This window comes from Phodopus roborovskii, unplaced genomic scaffold (assembly GCF_943737965.1).
Source record: "Phodopus roborovskii unplaced genomic scaffold, PHOROB, whole genome shotgun sequence".
Classification (NCBI taxonomy): Eukaryota; Metazoa; Chordata; class Mammalia; order Rodentia; family Cricetidae; genus Phodopus; species Phodopus roborovskii.
The window spans coordinates 62314938-62329044 of NW_026126418.1; the positions used below are offsets into that span (position 1 = coordinate 62314938).

The 14107-nt window shown below is 35.0% G+C and overlaps 1 protein-coding gene across 1 annotated transcript in view; it reads left to right on the forward strand.

The window, feature by feature from the left end:
* Positions 1–14107, forward strand: part of LOC127221902 (low-density lipoprotein receptor-related protein 1B) — a 249227-nt gene that overhangs the window by 70785 nt on the left and 164335 nt on the right. Inside the window, exons 12-14 of the mRNA XM_051183854.1 lie at positions 1115–1231; positions 1350–1469; positions 2800–2919. Of these exons, the coding sequence (XP_051039811.1) occupies positions 1115–1231; positions 1350–1469; positions 2800–2919 (357 nt within the window). The remainder of the gene's footprint in view (positions 1–1114; positions 1232–1349; positions 1470–2799; positions 2920–14107) is intronic.

Here is a 14107-nt window from a genome sequence, read left to right on the forward strand (position 1 = left end):
CTGTAGGAGAAACCACTAACTTTAAACTCTGAGCCATCTCTTGAACTCCCCAATTTTTTTCTTAAGCATTCATTTAATCACAGGATCACTTTTCTTGGGGGAGTTACATAACAAAAATATGAATTATTTTTATGGAAATAAAATATGTATTATTATTTATATTCTAGATAACTTAAAAATTTATGCAGTATTGTAATTAAGAATATAGTTGTGTTTCCTGAGTCAAGTTTAAAACGTCAAGAGAAAAATGCTACAATTTATAATAATGTAAATGTCATGTAAATCATTTGCTATACCAAAATACTGTATATAATTAATAGTAAAAACATTTTCTAAATGTGATGGGTGTAGGAGGTTTTCAATTAACCTAAAGCACTTTGTAAGCATCAATGCAGAAAGAAGAAATAATTCTTTAAAATTGGAAATAAAAGCTCTTTATTCAAGTACATTTAGGAACAGTCTGGCACTGAGGTGAGATCACTATTGAGTGTTCTCCTGGTATGTGTGTGCTTCTCTCTCTCTCTGAGTGTGTGTGTGTGTGTGTGTGTGTGTGTGTGTGTGTATGTTTATGTGTGAATGCATGTATACTGATATGAGCATGGGAAGTTCAGAGGTCAATGATAAGTTTCTTCCTTAGATGAGACAGGGATTCTTATCCTGGAACTTGGTGAATAGTGTAGGCTGACTGGCTCATGTTCCTCAGGAATGAACCTGTGTTTGTTGCTCTAGCACCAGGATTATAAGTGTTGGCCACCATGCACATCTGCTAACATGTACTCTGGGATTTGGACTCAGGTCCTCAACCTTTTATTAGCATTTAACCAATGGTGATGCTAATTCCCAATCCATAAGTGATTTTTTTTAGTTATATAGATTGCATGTTAATATTGTGCTTCTCTGGTAAGAAAGTTTACAAAATGCAAATTTGGAGGCCATCTGGGTACCCATTACTTATATGTTCAGCACACTTTAATAGATCTTTAGATGTGAGGATTTCCCTTTATGCTCAAGATATAGTCAATGAAAAGTACTAATAACAAAATCAGCAAATTTCTGTTTAAGACATCAGAGAATTATATTGCCATCTTGAAAACCTGCATTCTTTCTCTCCCAGCTGAATTTAAATGTCAGCCAGGCCGATTTCAGTGTGGAACAGGACTCTGTGCACTACCTGCTTTCATCTGTGATGGGGAGAATGACTGTGGAGACAACTCTGATGAACTTAACTGTGGTAAGTCTTTACAGTCCTAACTTGGGCACTTACATCTAAGTCCTGATTGCTCATGACTGCACCCATTTCAATGAAGACTTGGTTCTCATGTCACATTATTTTCTTCTCTTTGTCTTAGACACACATGTCTGCCTGCCAGGTCAGTTCAAGTGTACCAAGAACCAGAAATGTATCCCAGTAAACCTCAGATGTAATGGACAAGATGACTGCGGTGATGAGGAAGATGAAAGGGACTGTCGTAAGTCACACAAAATGTCCTGTCTGTTTGGACTTTTGAATGCTAAATGAAACTAGAATGAAAATTAATCTTCATAAAATCATACAGTATAGAGAAACAATAGAAAAGATATGTACAAGAAATGACTAAATTATGTTGATTACAGTGCATTGTTTAAGAAGTTCTACATACAACAGTGAGAAAAATAAAAATATATGAATAATCTTTATTTCAAGAGCTCCCTGGAGATTGTTGTAGGCATGAACAGGATGCTCATCCAAGTCATTATAAAGCAAAACATCAGAGTAGCATAGCAGTTGATTATATGGTGTCTTACCTTTTATCAACTTTCCCCCATATTAACTATAGGTGCTTTATGCCTATTGATTAATGAATTGTAGGAAATCAGCTTCATTTTGATTAGGAATTTTCCCCTATGAAATACCTTTAAAAGTATGCAATAAAAACAAAATTTGTTATAAGTGATGCTTTACATAGTAAACACTAAAATCTACTTAAAACAATAATAGTAAATTACTTTGTTATACTCTCATCTCCATAGAAATATCAAATACATTTAAAAGAAGGCAAAACACTCTATTGCACAAGGAGAAAGAGATAGATAATTATGCATTCATGCACACGCACATGCACACACACACACACACACACACACACACACAAACACACACACACATATCCTGTGAATATTTCTATCTTGCTGGAGTTTTATTTTGTCCTCAAAAACTTTTATCAGTCAGAAATGTGAATTCATCTAGAAATTTGATTAGGAAACTATTTTCTGAAGAGTTAGGATCAGTTCCCAAAGTGGTCATTCTAGCTGGGGGGTCCACTAAATTGGCCAGGATAGTGATGCAGTTTCCTGTCTGAAAAAAGCCTTTATCACTCTCTCCAAAACAACACTTCTGAGGATTATTTTTATTAAACTTTACACCGTTTTAACATCCTTCCAAATTTATCATCTTCCAAATTTAGTCATTTGGGCTTATAAAATAAATGAGGAGCTCTGAAAATATTTGGAAAGTTATTTTGGGAAACTGAATTCTCAATCTTAAAAAGCAATTTCCAAATATATAATCTATAACTCATTTGAGAACACTTATTTTAGTCATGTATCATCAAAAAAATATGTTTTTCTTTCTATTTCCAGTGAGGGAGGCATTAGGTACACATTAAAAGAATTAAACCTTATGTTTCCTCTGCTCAGTATACCTCATTAATGAAAAGAGAAGTTTTCTTTGAATGTCACAAGTACTTGTCTAATAGCTTTTAATAAATAGCAAATCCATTTGTACTGCATGTTACACATTAAAAGATTTTTTTTCTTAAGCTGAAAACAGCTGCTCTCCTGACTATTTCCAATGCAAGACTACAAAGCATTGCATCTCCAAGCTGTGGGTTTGTGATGAGGACCCAGACTGCGCAGATGCCTCAGATGAGGCCAACTGTGGTGAGTGCTTCATGACTGCAAAGGACATCTCCATGCACTGGTATGCTATTATGAGCTGAAAACAGAGAGTGAAAAAAATTGAACACAGCTTAGAAGAAAGTGTATATGGACAAGTGTTTTCCTGTGTTCTGAGAGTCTTAACAAACTTAGATAAGCTGTTTACAAATAACAGGCTGAGGTGGAAGAAAATGAAGTAGATGACCTATTTAATGAGCTGTTTACAGAAAGCATAGGGTAAGAAGAAAGAAAATACAAAGGTTGAACTGTTTATAGAAAACATGGGGTAAGTCAAAACATAATGGAAGAATACAAAAGTAAATAAAATATTGGTCCAATTTTTATAGATGACTATCAAATTTAAATTACTGACTAGAATGTAATTTGTATAGTTTAATCCTTAAACTTAACATGATACTCTTTTCAAGATTATATTATTCAGTGAAAAGTACTACTCAACTAATTATTAGAAATAAAAGTTCTGGTTATAATCTCACTGACAAGACTTGATTTTTCTATGGTAGCTTTTTGTTCTCTGTGATTATTCCGCATGACATTGAGAATATTCAACCAAATTGAAAGGATGGATTGGCATCTGCTTTGATTTTTTTTCTCTTTAATACATGGTCAGGAAATTTGAATGAGGTTATCCATGCCTTAGGAAAGTAAGAAATCAATAGGTCTAAATATAGAGCAAATACATGGGAAATTAGGAACTATTTAAAACATGTATATATGGATAACACATCATACATCCATACCATAGGACGAGAAATATGACACAGTAGGTAGAGATACCTGCATACAGGCCTGATGACCAGCATTTGATCCTGTGAGAGATTGTGAGAGGTTGTGAGAGATATATCACTTTTCCAAGAAATTTGTCGTTTGGCCTCCACATATGTGCTCTGGCTATGCTCAGTCCCTGACTGAACCATATATACACATATAGAAACACACAAAATAAATTTTTAAAAATTTCAAATTACATCATATTTTCTGTTATTTTTAGACTTACTATTTCCTAATGTTTCAGTATATAAGTATTGTACAAACAAGATGTTAATCTATTTTGTAGCTGAAGGTTATTTCTACTATTAATATTAATTTTTATTAATTAATTTCAAAACATTTAATAAACATTTGTACACATTTTGCATTCATCCTATAGCCAGTTATAAGTTGAACAGTACTTAACCTTTGTATTCTGGATTGAGGCTGAGGATGAATTCAGCTCCAGCACAGATGCCTGTAACTAGAGCAATATAATAAATAATAGTTGTCTTCAGTCATTTCTAAGTTTACTCCATTTTACATTTAAAATAGCACACTTATTCCACAATAATGCACTGAAGAAATTTTAACATGAATACTGACATATACTGAGTGATTTAAATCTGTATTTGCTACATTTTGATATCAGTTACAAACTGATGCATTATATTTTGAGAAGCAAACAAGTAATGTGAACCTCCTCATCATGCTAGAACTATCTGTGCTTTGGTGGGGCAAGAGGCAGTTGGGTTAAGAATGAAAATGAAATATTGTTATCTCTTAGGAGATATTTAAAGGAACTTGATAGCAGAACTTTATTGTTTGGAAATGGAGATATATTTGTCTATAAACACCCTGAGAGATTTCATTAAAACCTGGACCCTAGCCTGTGCAGTGGAGTTTAAAGTAGTGAGCCATTATGCTTATACAAGCCCAAGCTTCCATATATATATATCCAAATTCTACTCTGGTCTTAAATTTCTATTGTTACATGGGACGTCTTGAACTGATTTTCACATATGCACATGATTGTGCCTACAAAAAAGGCATCCTCATCCTGTCTTACTGTTTCTCATCTTATACTTATCTCACTCTGGTTGATTGATTTATGAAAAATCTGTAACATCCTGAGGAGTCATTACAATATAGCATATCTGGACACTGCTCATGGTATTCATCTCCCAGCGGAGTTTGTGCCTGATGATCTATTTCTAAAACTTTATAACAAAAAATCGATAGCTCTATGTTTCTCTTTTAAAGTTGGCCCTTTGCTCTATGTCTAAAAACCATTTATGAGTGAATACATACCATGTTTGTCTTTTCGTTACTATGTTACCTTACTCAGGATGATTTCTGTTAGTTCCATCTATTTGCCTGCGAATCTCAAAACTCCACTGGTTTTTTATTTGTTTGTTTTGTTTTGTTGTTGTTTTTTGTTATTGAGTAGTACTCAATTGTGTAAATTTAACACATTTTCTCCATCCATTCTTCAGTTGAGGGACATTTTGTTTGCTTCTAGGTTCTGGTTATTACAAATAATTACAAATAATGCTGCCATGGACTTAGTTGAACAGACGTCCTTGTTGTATTTGTGCAACTTTTGGGTATATGCCTAAGAGTGGAATTACTGGATCCTGAGGTAGACTGGTTCCCATTTTTCTAATGCCAGATTTCTCCAACTCAATCTTCCTGGTCCCTGATATCTCCACCCTTTATCCCCCCTTCTCTTTCTCCTAACTCCCTAGCCCCTCCCTCCATGCTCCCAATTTGTTCAGGAGATTTTTGTGCCTTTCCTTTTCCTCTGTGGGAAAATTTATATCTCTTTTAGCATCCTCTTTGTTTCCTACCTTCTCTGGCAGTGTGGATTGTAGGCTGGTAATCCTTTGCATTATGTCTGATATCCATATATGAGTGAGTACACGATGTGTTTGTGTTTTTGTGACTGGATTATCTTCTAGTTCCACCCATTTGCCTGTGAATTTCAAGGTTCCATTGTTTTTGCTTTGTTTTATTTTTTTGTTTTTTCCCCTGCTGAGTAACACTCCATTGTGTAAATATACCACCTTTTCTTTATCCATTCTTCAGTTGAGGGGCATCTAGGTGGCTTTTAAGTTCTGCCTATTACAAATAATGCTATGATGAACATATTTGAACAGATGTCCTTGTTGTATGAATGTGCATCTTTTGACCTAGAGTGGAATTTCTGGATCTTGACATAGACTGGTTTACATTTTCCTGATAAACCACCATACTGATTTCCAAAATGGCTATACAAGTTTGCCCTCCCACCAGCAGTGAAGTAGTGTTCTCCTTTCTCTACATCCTCTCTAGCATAAATTGTTACACTGCTTCTTACTACTATAATTCGATACAGGCCAGTTCTAAATAATGCCACAGACAAAAATCTGTGCGTGTAAGAACATACCAGTGATCAGGGCTTGAGTTTCAAGCCTAATTCATATAATAAATGTAAAACAATATCAGCTGGGCATTGATGGCACATGCCTTTAATCCCAGCTCTCCAGAGGCTGAGGCAGGCCTCTATGAGTTCAGGGTCAGCCTGATCTACACAGCAAGATTCAAGCCAGTCTCCAAAAATATAAAGAGAAACCCTGTCATGAAAAATTAAAAGAAAAATCAGTAAAATTGGTCTTAGTTGGATATAATTCTATAAAGTTAGATCTTATCGAGTCAGATAGGCTTTCCTCTAGAATATCATAGCTTTTTAGAATGATAGATATATAAAAAAAAATAGTATTGGACAGGATAAGAAACCTCCATTGTGAAGAATACTTCACTAAGATTCTGTCTTACCTAACATCATGTAAAAACCTTAAATTATCCGTTGTGATACCCATTGCTTACTAACTAGTATCTAGATATGCTACATTGTCCTCTTATGGATGTATATCAAAATCAGCATGTTCAAGGAATCTACTTCCTCCAGCAAGCCAAGTTTTTTTACAGTTTATGTTACATTTTGACATTTTAGCTTTTGGGAGATGTTTCTTCAAATGTGTGTAAATTTGCTGAATGTTCACATATTTACTCTGAGCCTGGGGAAGTTTTCTTGAAAAATATAATTTACATAACAAATTTATTCCATTTTAAAATCATGAATCTGTAGTCAAATTTAAGGAGAAAAGACTCAATACTGTTAATTTTGAACTAAATGTATTCTATAGAAGATGAGTCATTACTCACTTTATGTCTGAGTATCCCTCTATTGGAAATTCTTAAATAGTGCTTATAATAAGTTTTATTCTCAAAAATTAAAATTCAGACTCTAAAAAAATATTGTATATTTTTTGTCAGTAAATCCTTTTCTTTCACAAACTTATCCTTGTACTCTTTTCTGACTTTGAAATTTAAGTATATAATGCATTTTTTCAATACAAACCAAAGCATGAAATTCTTAAAGTCAGCCAACCTTTTACCAGGTTGCAATACTTGGCAGAAATGTCTTCCACAATGAGACATGTTACATGGCCAATGACAAACAGCTGGATAAATAAAAATGATATATTTCAATTTTTTGGTCAGGCATTATATTTTTCCTCCAACTTTTCTAGAATATTGTCTTATGGTAGGTGAATCAAAATGCATTTTCTTGACCTCTCGATGACTGTGTGTGAATAAGTAGGATATATATATATATATATATATATATATATATATATATATATATGTATATATATAGTTAACATGCATATGGGTAGTATGCATAACTACAATATAATTATGCAAACTTACTGAATATATAATGTCAGAGAATTACATGTGACTTTATGTGACTTTAAGTGATAAAAACCATGACTACCATCTAAGGGCAATGTGTATGTGCTGAGGAAAATTTTTTTTTTTCAGTTGTATTTACTTACTTTTAGATAGCTTAAAAATTTCCCCTATTTTCATGCATTGGCTCACTCAGCATATACATTTATTCATTTTTATCATCTTACTGACAAATGTAAGGTATTTATATACATATTGATAAATAAATATTAATGGTATTTCAAAATTACAATGGAAGAATGGGCTAAGGATGACAAGTACCCTCAGTTCCACATGTCATACATTACTGGGACAAAGCTCATTAGTATCTGGTTCAACAGGTGTACCTGTACTGTCTCCACCATAAACAAAGCAAACTTTTATGGTCTATATAATATCCTATGTAAATTGCAGCTATTTTTCTCTTTGTACTATTTCCAAGATAAAATATGAATTAACCTAACATTGTCAATTGGGTAAAAATTCTTTGTTTTAAGGTTTTCAAGTAAATTATGTCACCACCACCATCCAGGCAAAGTACTTAAAGTCCTTTCATTCTCTACCTGGATTATACCTCTTATTTTGTCATTTATCATTACATATTCTCCCTGAATCCTTTTTAAGATTCATATTTTAAAAATAATTTGCAGCTTACTGTCTTTGATTATCATGTGCCAGCTTCTAATTGTAATATGTTTTTGGTTAAAAGAAAAGTTATCATATTATTTTCCCTGATCCAAATAGCTTCTGAGATGTTCTACGGAACTTGTAGGAATCATCATCTAAGTTCTGACAGATTTTGTGTATGTTGAGAACACTTTCATGTTGTTGTCTTTTTAAAGGGCTCAATGAACTGTACTGAAGCTCTTGTCAAATTGTGGGCTTAACTGATACTTGCTATTCCTTAAGTTATACCAAGCCCCTATTTCTTAATCTGCCCCCCAAGAGCAAGTGTGGAATTAATGAAGACAATAAAGTAGATCCATTTTTACTTTGATTTGTTCAAGTATATGTGTCCCACATTTCTAGAATTTTGGGGCATTGATGTTATTTTTGTATGCATATATAGGTCTTCATTTTTTGGTAAGCCCATCTTCACAATAGTTTCTATGGTATCAACTCTATCACTGGGGAAAAAAAGTGAGAGAGTGGAAGTATATAGAGCTGCTCACATTTCTGCCTTGAGAGTTGAGTTTCTCCCTTTATCCTTGTTTGTTCCTGAGGTCATTGGCCCAAATATTTTCTTCTAATGTGTAAAAATCTCTTTATAAGTTTTATGTATAAGTGACTAAAAATATTACCTGAGAATTTTATATATGAATATAATGCATATTGATCAGTTCCTCTATCACTTACTACCCTCTAATTCTTCCTATATCCCCTACTACTAACTTTTCTCCTAACTAGATGTGATTATTTTTTAAACTCACTAAATCCACATAAAAGTGCCAGTATGTTTTCATGTGTACTAGCCTTCAGTTATCAGTCACTCCATGATAGGCTCAGGACATTGAAAGTCCTTCCATGTCTTTGGTGAAATTTTGGCTAACTTGATCTTGTGGAGGTCGTGTGTATTGATACATAGCTACTGTGAGCTTTTGTGTGCAATTTGGTGGCCATGTTCTGAAAACACTGCTTCATAAGAGTCATTCAGTCCATCTGTCTCTTATTGCGTATCTGCTCCCTTTTCTCTTATGATCCTTGATTCTTGTGGGTAAGCGGTATGCTATAGATGTACCATATGGGGTAAAGCACTTCACAGTTTCCTGTTGTTTGCAGTTTCATCAGTTGTGAGCTACTGTGATAATCACTATCTGGGACAAAATGAAGTTTCTCTGGTGAGAGTTTGTAGATAGACTAATCATGGGTTATAAAAATAAGTAAAAAAAAAATAGTTGTGAAGGGGATTTTCCATGCCACAACTTAATGTGACAGAGTTTTTCTACTCCCCTTGGGTGCCCTTACCTCTTGGGAGCTGTGGATAGGTGATGGAGAAAGGGAGATGGAAGAATGGTAGGATGGAGAACTTTGGTAGGAATATAAAATGAATTTAAAAATAGATAAATAGCCACGCCTTCATCCCTTAAACTACAAATGCCAGTGTGAATTATCAAGTCAAAAGCTCGGAGACAGTGGCCACTGATAAGACTTCTGATACTTCTGCAAACACAAATCAAGCTGGAAAAAAGAACATAAAAGTTGTGGCAAATTGGAAATAGATGTATCCCTTTCCAATTTATAATGAGAATATACTCCCTACTATAAGTACTCTGCCCCTCAGATCAGATTTGAAATACAAATGCCCCTATTTAATTTGCTGCAGTTTTGATTGTTTTGGTGATTTACCTAACCCAACTGGTTCAAAAGAAGGAAAATATATTATTCTCATTTCTTTTAGATTTCAATTTACAATCCAAACACAATTCTCCTTCCCTCCTCTACCCCTCCATACTTCCCTTCCTCATCCCACTCCTACCCCACTCCTTCTCATATGTAAGGACTCCATGAGGAGTCAACAAAGTCTGACACAATATGTTAGGGTAAGGGCAAGCCACTTTCCCATTCATTGAGGCTGATCATGACATCCCACCATAGGGAATTGGCTTCAACAAGCTAGCTCATGTACCAGTTTTGCATTGTGTCTCTACTGCCTGCGGCCCCTTAAAGAGTTCAAGCTTCACAACTATCTCTAGTTCTCTGCCTGGAGAGGATCAAATGTCTAGTTCCTTACCATGGAGTCTATGGCTGTCAGTCTAGAGTTCATGAGTTTCCATGAGCATGGTTTAGCTGTCTCTGTAGATTTCTCCAATATTATATTGACTTCTTTTGCACATACATTCATTCCCCTCCCTCTATCCAACTGGATTCCCAGAGCTCTGCCTGGTTCTTGGTTCTGGATCTCTGCCTCTGTTTCCACTGGTAACTGAATGAAATCTCTATAATTATAGCAGGGGTATTTACCCATCTGATTATAGAGATCCTTCCCTACCTCAACTATTACTTTCCAGTTCCCTCATATTGTCATCTCTCTTCCTCTCTTCATTACCACCTCCACTGCTCCCAGTTTATCCAACAGATATCATCTAATTTCCCTTCCCAGGGTGACACATGATTCTATCTTAGGGTTCTCCCTGTTATCTAGATTTTCTGGAGCTGTGAATTATAGTCAGGCTATTCTTTGCTTTATACCTAATATCCACTTATGAATGAATACATACCACATATGTCTTTCTTTCTGAGTCTAGGTTACCTCACTCAGGATGGTTTCTTTCTAGTTCCATCCATTTGCCTGCCAATTTCATTAGGTCATCATTTTTTTAAAAAAACAATTTACTCTGTTGGGAAAATGTGCCACACTTTCCTGATCAATTCTTTGGTTGAGGAACATCTATTTTGTTTGTAGGTTCTGGCTATTACAAATAATGCTGCTGCAAACATTGTTAAGTTCCCTTGTGGTATGATTGAGCATCAATTGGGTATATGCCCAAAAGCAGTATTACTGGGTCTTGAGGTGGATTGAGTCCCAATCTTCTGTGAAATGGCTATACTTATTTCCAAAGTGTATGTACACGTTTGCACTCCCACCAGGAGTAAAGGAGTGTTCCCCTGACTCAGCATCTTCTCAAAGATATGCTGTCCTCAGGATTTTTTTATCTTTGCCAGTCTGAAAGGTATAAGATGTTATTTCAGCCATTTGCTTTGCATTTCCCTGATGATTAAGGGTGTTGAAAACTTCCTTAAATGTCTTTTGGCCATTCTCTGTGTATTTTTGTACCCCATTTTTCAATTGGGTTATATTGTATTTTGATGTTTAGTTTCTTAAGTTCTTTATATATTTTGGAGTTCACCCCTTTGTCAGATATGGGGTTAGTGAAGATCTTAGGCTGTTGTTTTGTCTTATTTATAGTGTCCTTTGGCATACAGAAGCTTTTCATTTTCAGGAGATCCATTTATTGATTGTTGCTTTCAGTGTCTCTGCTACTTATATAGCAGTAAAGTTAAAGAAACACCCCCACTTGAAATGAAGGACAGACTAATCTGGAAAGCTAACCCAGACCAATATTTGTTCCTTGGAATTTGCTAACTTCCCCTCACAAGGCCCTGAGATAACAAGATACCAAGAATTCACACTGCCCCTCTTTTTTTGTGAGTCAGCAGGTGGTGAATAGGTTCCATAAGAAACAAAGAGATAACTGTACCTTCAGTTTGCTGAGACAAGATTAATTAGCACACCCTGAGGCCCTAAGGTCTGTTGACCCTAATAGCAAGACCATCAGGCATCAAAGGGTCATGTACTCAATGGACAGAGGGTCCCACCCCCTCCCTAAGCTTGTGGGTTTAACCTTTAAAAACACCTGTGCGGGGGGGGGGGGGGGGGGGGGATGGTGCTTCTCTCTAGCCTGCGTGCTGGAGGAGCCCGTTTGTGCAAAGGTTTCCTGTTCATTAAAGCCTCCTGCGTGTTGCAGTAAATGGTCTGGACATTGAGTTCTTGGGGGTACCGACTGAAACTGGGAGACTCCTCCTTCTGAGGGTCTTATAGTGTTATATTTAGGAAGTAGTGTCCAATCGCGGGACCAGGTAGGACAAAGCACTGCTTGTGCTTTCCTTATCTATTGCCTGTGCTTTCCTGGGTAACTCTAATCTCCTTGGATTGGAGTTTTCCTTCTAGTACTTTCTGTAGGACTGGATTTATGGATAGGTATTGTTAAATCTGGATATCTGGTTATCTCCATCTATGGTGATTAAAAGCTCTGCTAGGCATAGTAGTTTGGGGTGGTATCTGTAGTCTCTTAGAGAGTGCATAATGTCATCCTAGTGCCTTCTGGCTTTGAAAGACTCCATTGTTATTCTGATAGCTCTGCTTTTACATGTTACTTGGCCTTTTTCCTTTGTAACTCTTAATATTTTTTCTTTATTATGTATATTTTGCATTTTCATTGTTATGTGTCAAGAGGCCTTTTTTCTTTGGTCCAGTCTATTTGCTGTTCTGTAAACTTCTTGGGCATTTCCTTCTTTAGGTTGGAAAAGTTTTGTTCTGTGATTTTATTGAATATATTTTCTGTGCCTTTGAGGTGCCATTCTTCTATCTCTATTATTCTAAGGTTTGGTCTTTTCATTGTATCCCAGATTTTCTGGTCATTTTTTTTTTTATGACTTTATTGGCTTTAATGTTTTCTTTGACAGATGAATCTCTTTCCTTTAAAGCATCTTCACCCTGGAATTCCCTCTTCCATCACTTGCATTTTGTTTATATGCTTGTATTAGTAGTTCCTGTTCATTTACCTAGATTTTCCATTTCCAAAATTTCCTTGGTCTGTATTTTCTTTATTGCCTATTTCAATTTCAGGTCGAGGACTTAATTGTTTTTTGTTTGTTTGGTTGGTTGGTTGGCTGAGTTTTTTTGTTTGTTTTGTTTTTGTTTTTGTTATTATTTTCGGCTTTCTCTAAGGGATTTAGTGATTTCACCCATTTTTTTTTTGTTTGTCTTTTCCTTCATTCCTTTAAAGGAATTTTAAAATTCTTCTTTAAAGGCCTCTATCATCTTCATAAAATGTTTCTTTTACATTGGGATGTTCAGATGTTCCTGTTGTAGGACAACTAGGTTGTGTTATTGACATATTGCTCTTTATGTTGTTGAATGTATTCTTGCATTGTCATCTATTCATCTCTTTCTTCAGTTTATTTTAAGCAAAGGATAGACTATTAATCACAGTTGAGATAGAATTCATTTTTATCAATTAACTAATGTCAACATTGCAATCTGCCTAAAAAGTCTGAGCTTATCTATGTCTATACCTCATGCTGAGATAGAGATGATTTTATTTTAACATTGAAAGAATAATGTAAATAACATCATAATTAGCATGGTTCCAAGACATAATTCTGCAAGTGGTACAAGTAGTGCTGTATTAACTTTTCACTTGAGGATGTTTTGTAATAGAATAAAAAATGATGGTTATCTGCTGGCTAATATGCTGCATCAACTTAAAAATTAGTATCTTTGGCTATGCTGCTTTGTGAAATTCAAGACAAAGTATAATGTCCAACAAGTATATTTGTAAGTTCATGGTTGCATTTTAACAGGAAGCATCATTGGTTCTTAGAGACAATTTTTTTTTTATTGGAAAACCCAAATGTAGTAGACAATGACAGAGAAGACAAAACCAATGTTAATACAGCTGTAGTAGAAACAGTGAAACTGGAGACATGTTTCCAAATATAATCTTGGTAACATCAATCTAGTATTTTTTAAGTTCAGTTTCTTACTATACTTTCTATGGTTTCTAATTGTGCTTAAGTTAAAACACTAGCACTAACCTACTGATTTTGTTTCATCAATAGCACTTCAGGGCTTCCTTTGTCACTCATTTGTATTACAATATGTGTTTCAGTACCTACAGGTGTGTGTGTGTGTGTGTGTGTGTGTGTGTGTGTGTGTGTGTGTGTATGTGTGTGTGTGTGTGTGTGTGTGTGTGTGTGTGTGTGTAATTTGTATTAGTTTTTAGAAGGATAACTGCAGACATTAAATATATACTCAATGCTTTTAAAGTAGAATTCATTCTTTTGAGCAAGCAAGTCTAATCGTTTGTCTGAATTCATAGATTATTTTTGCTAGCTTAGATAAAAGAGAGGAAAAGTCTGT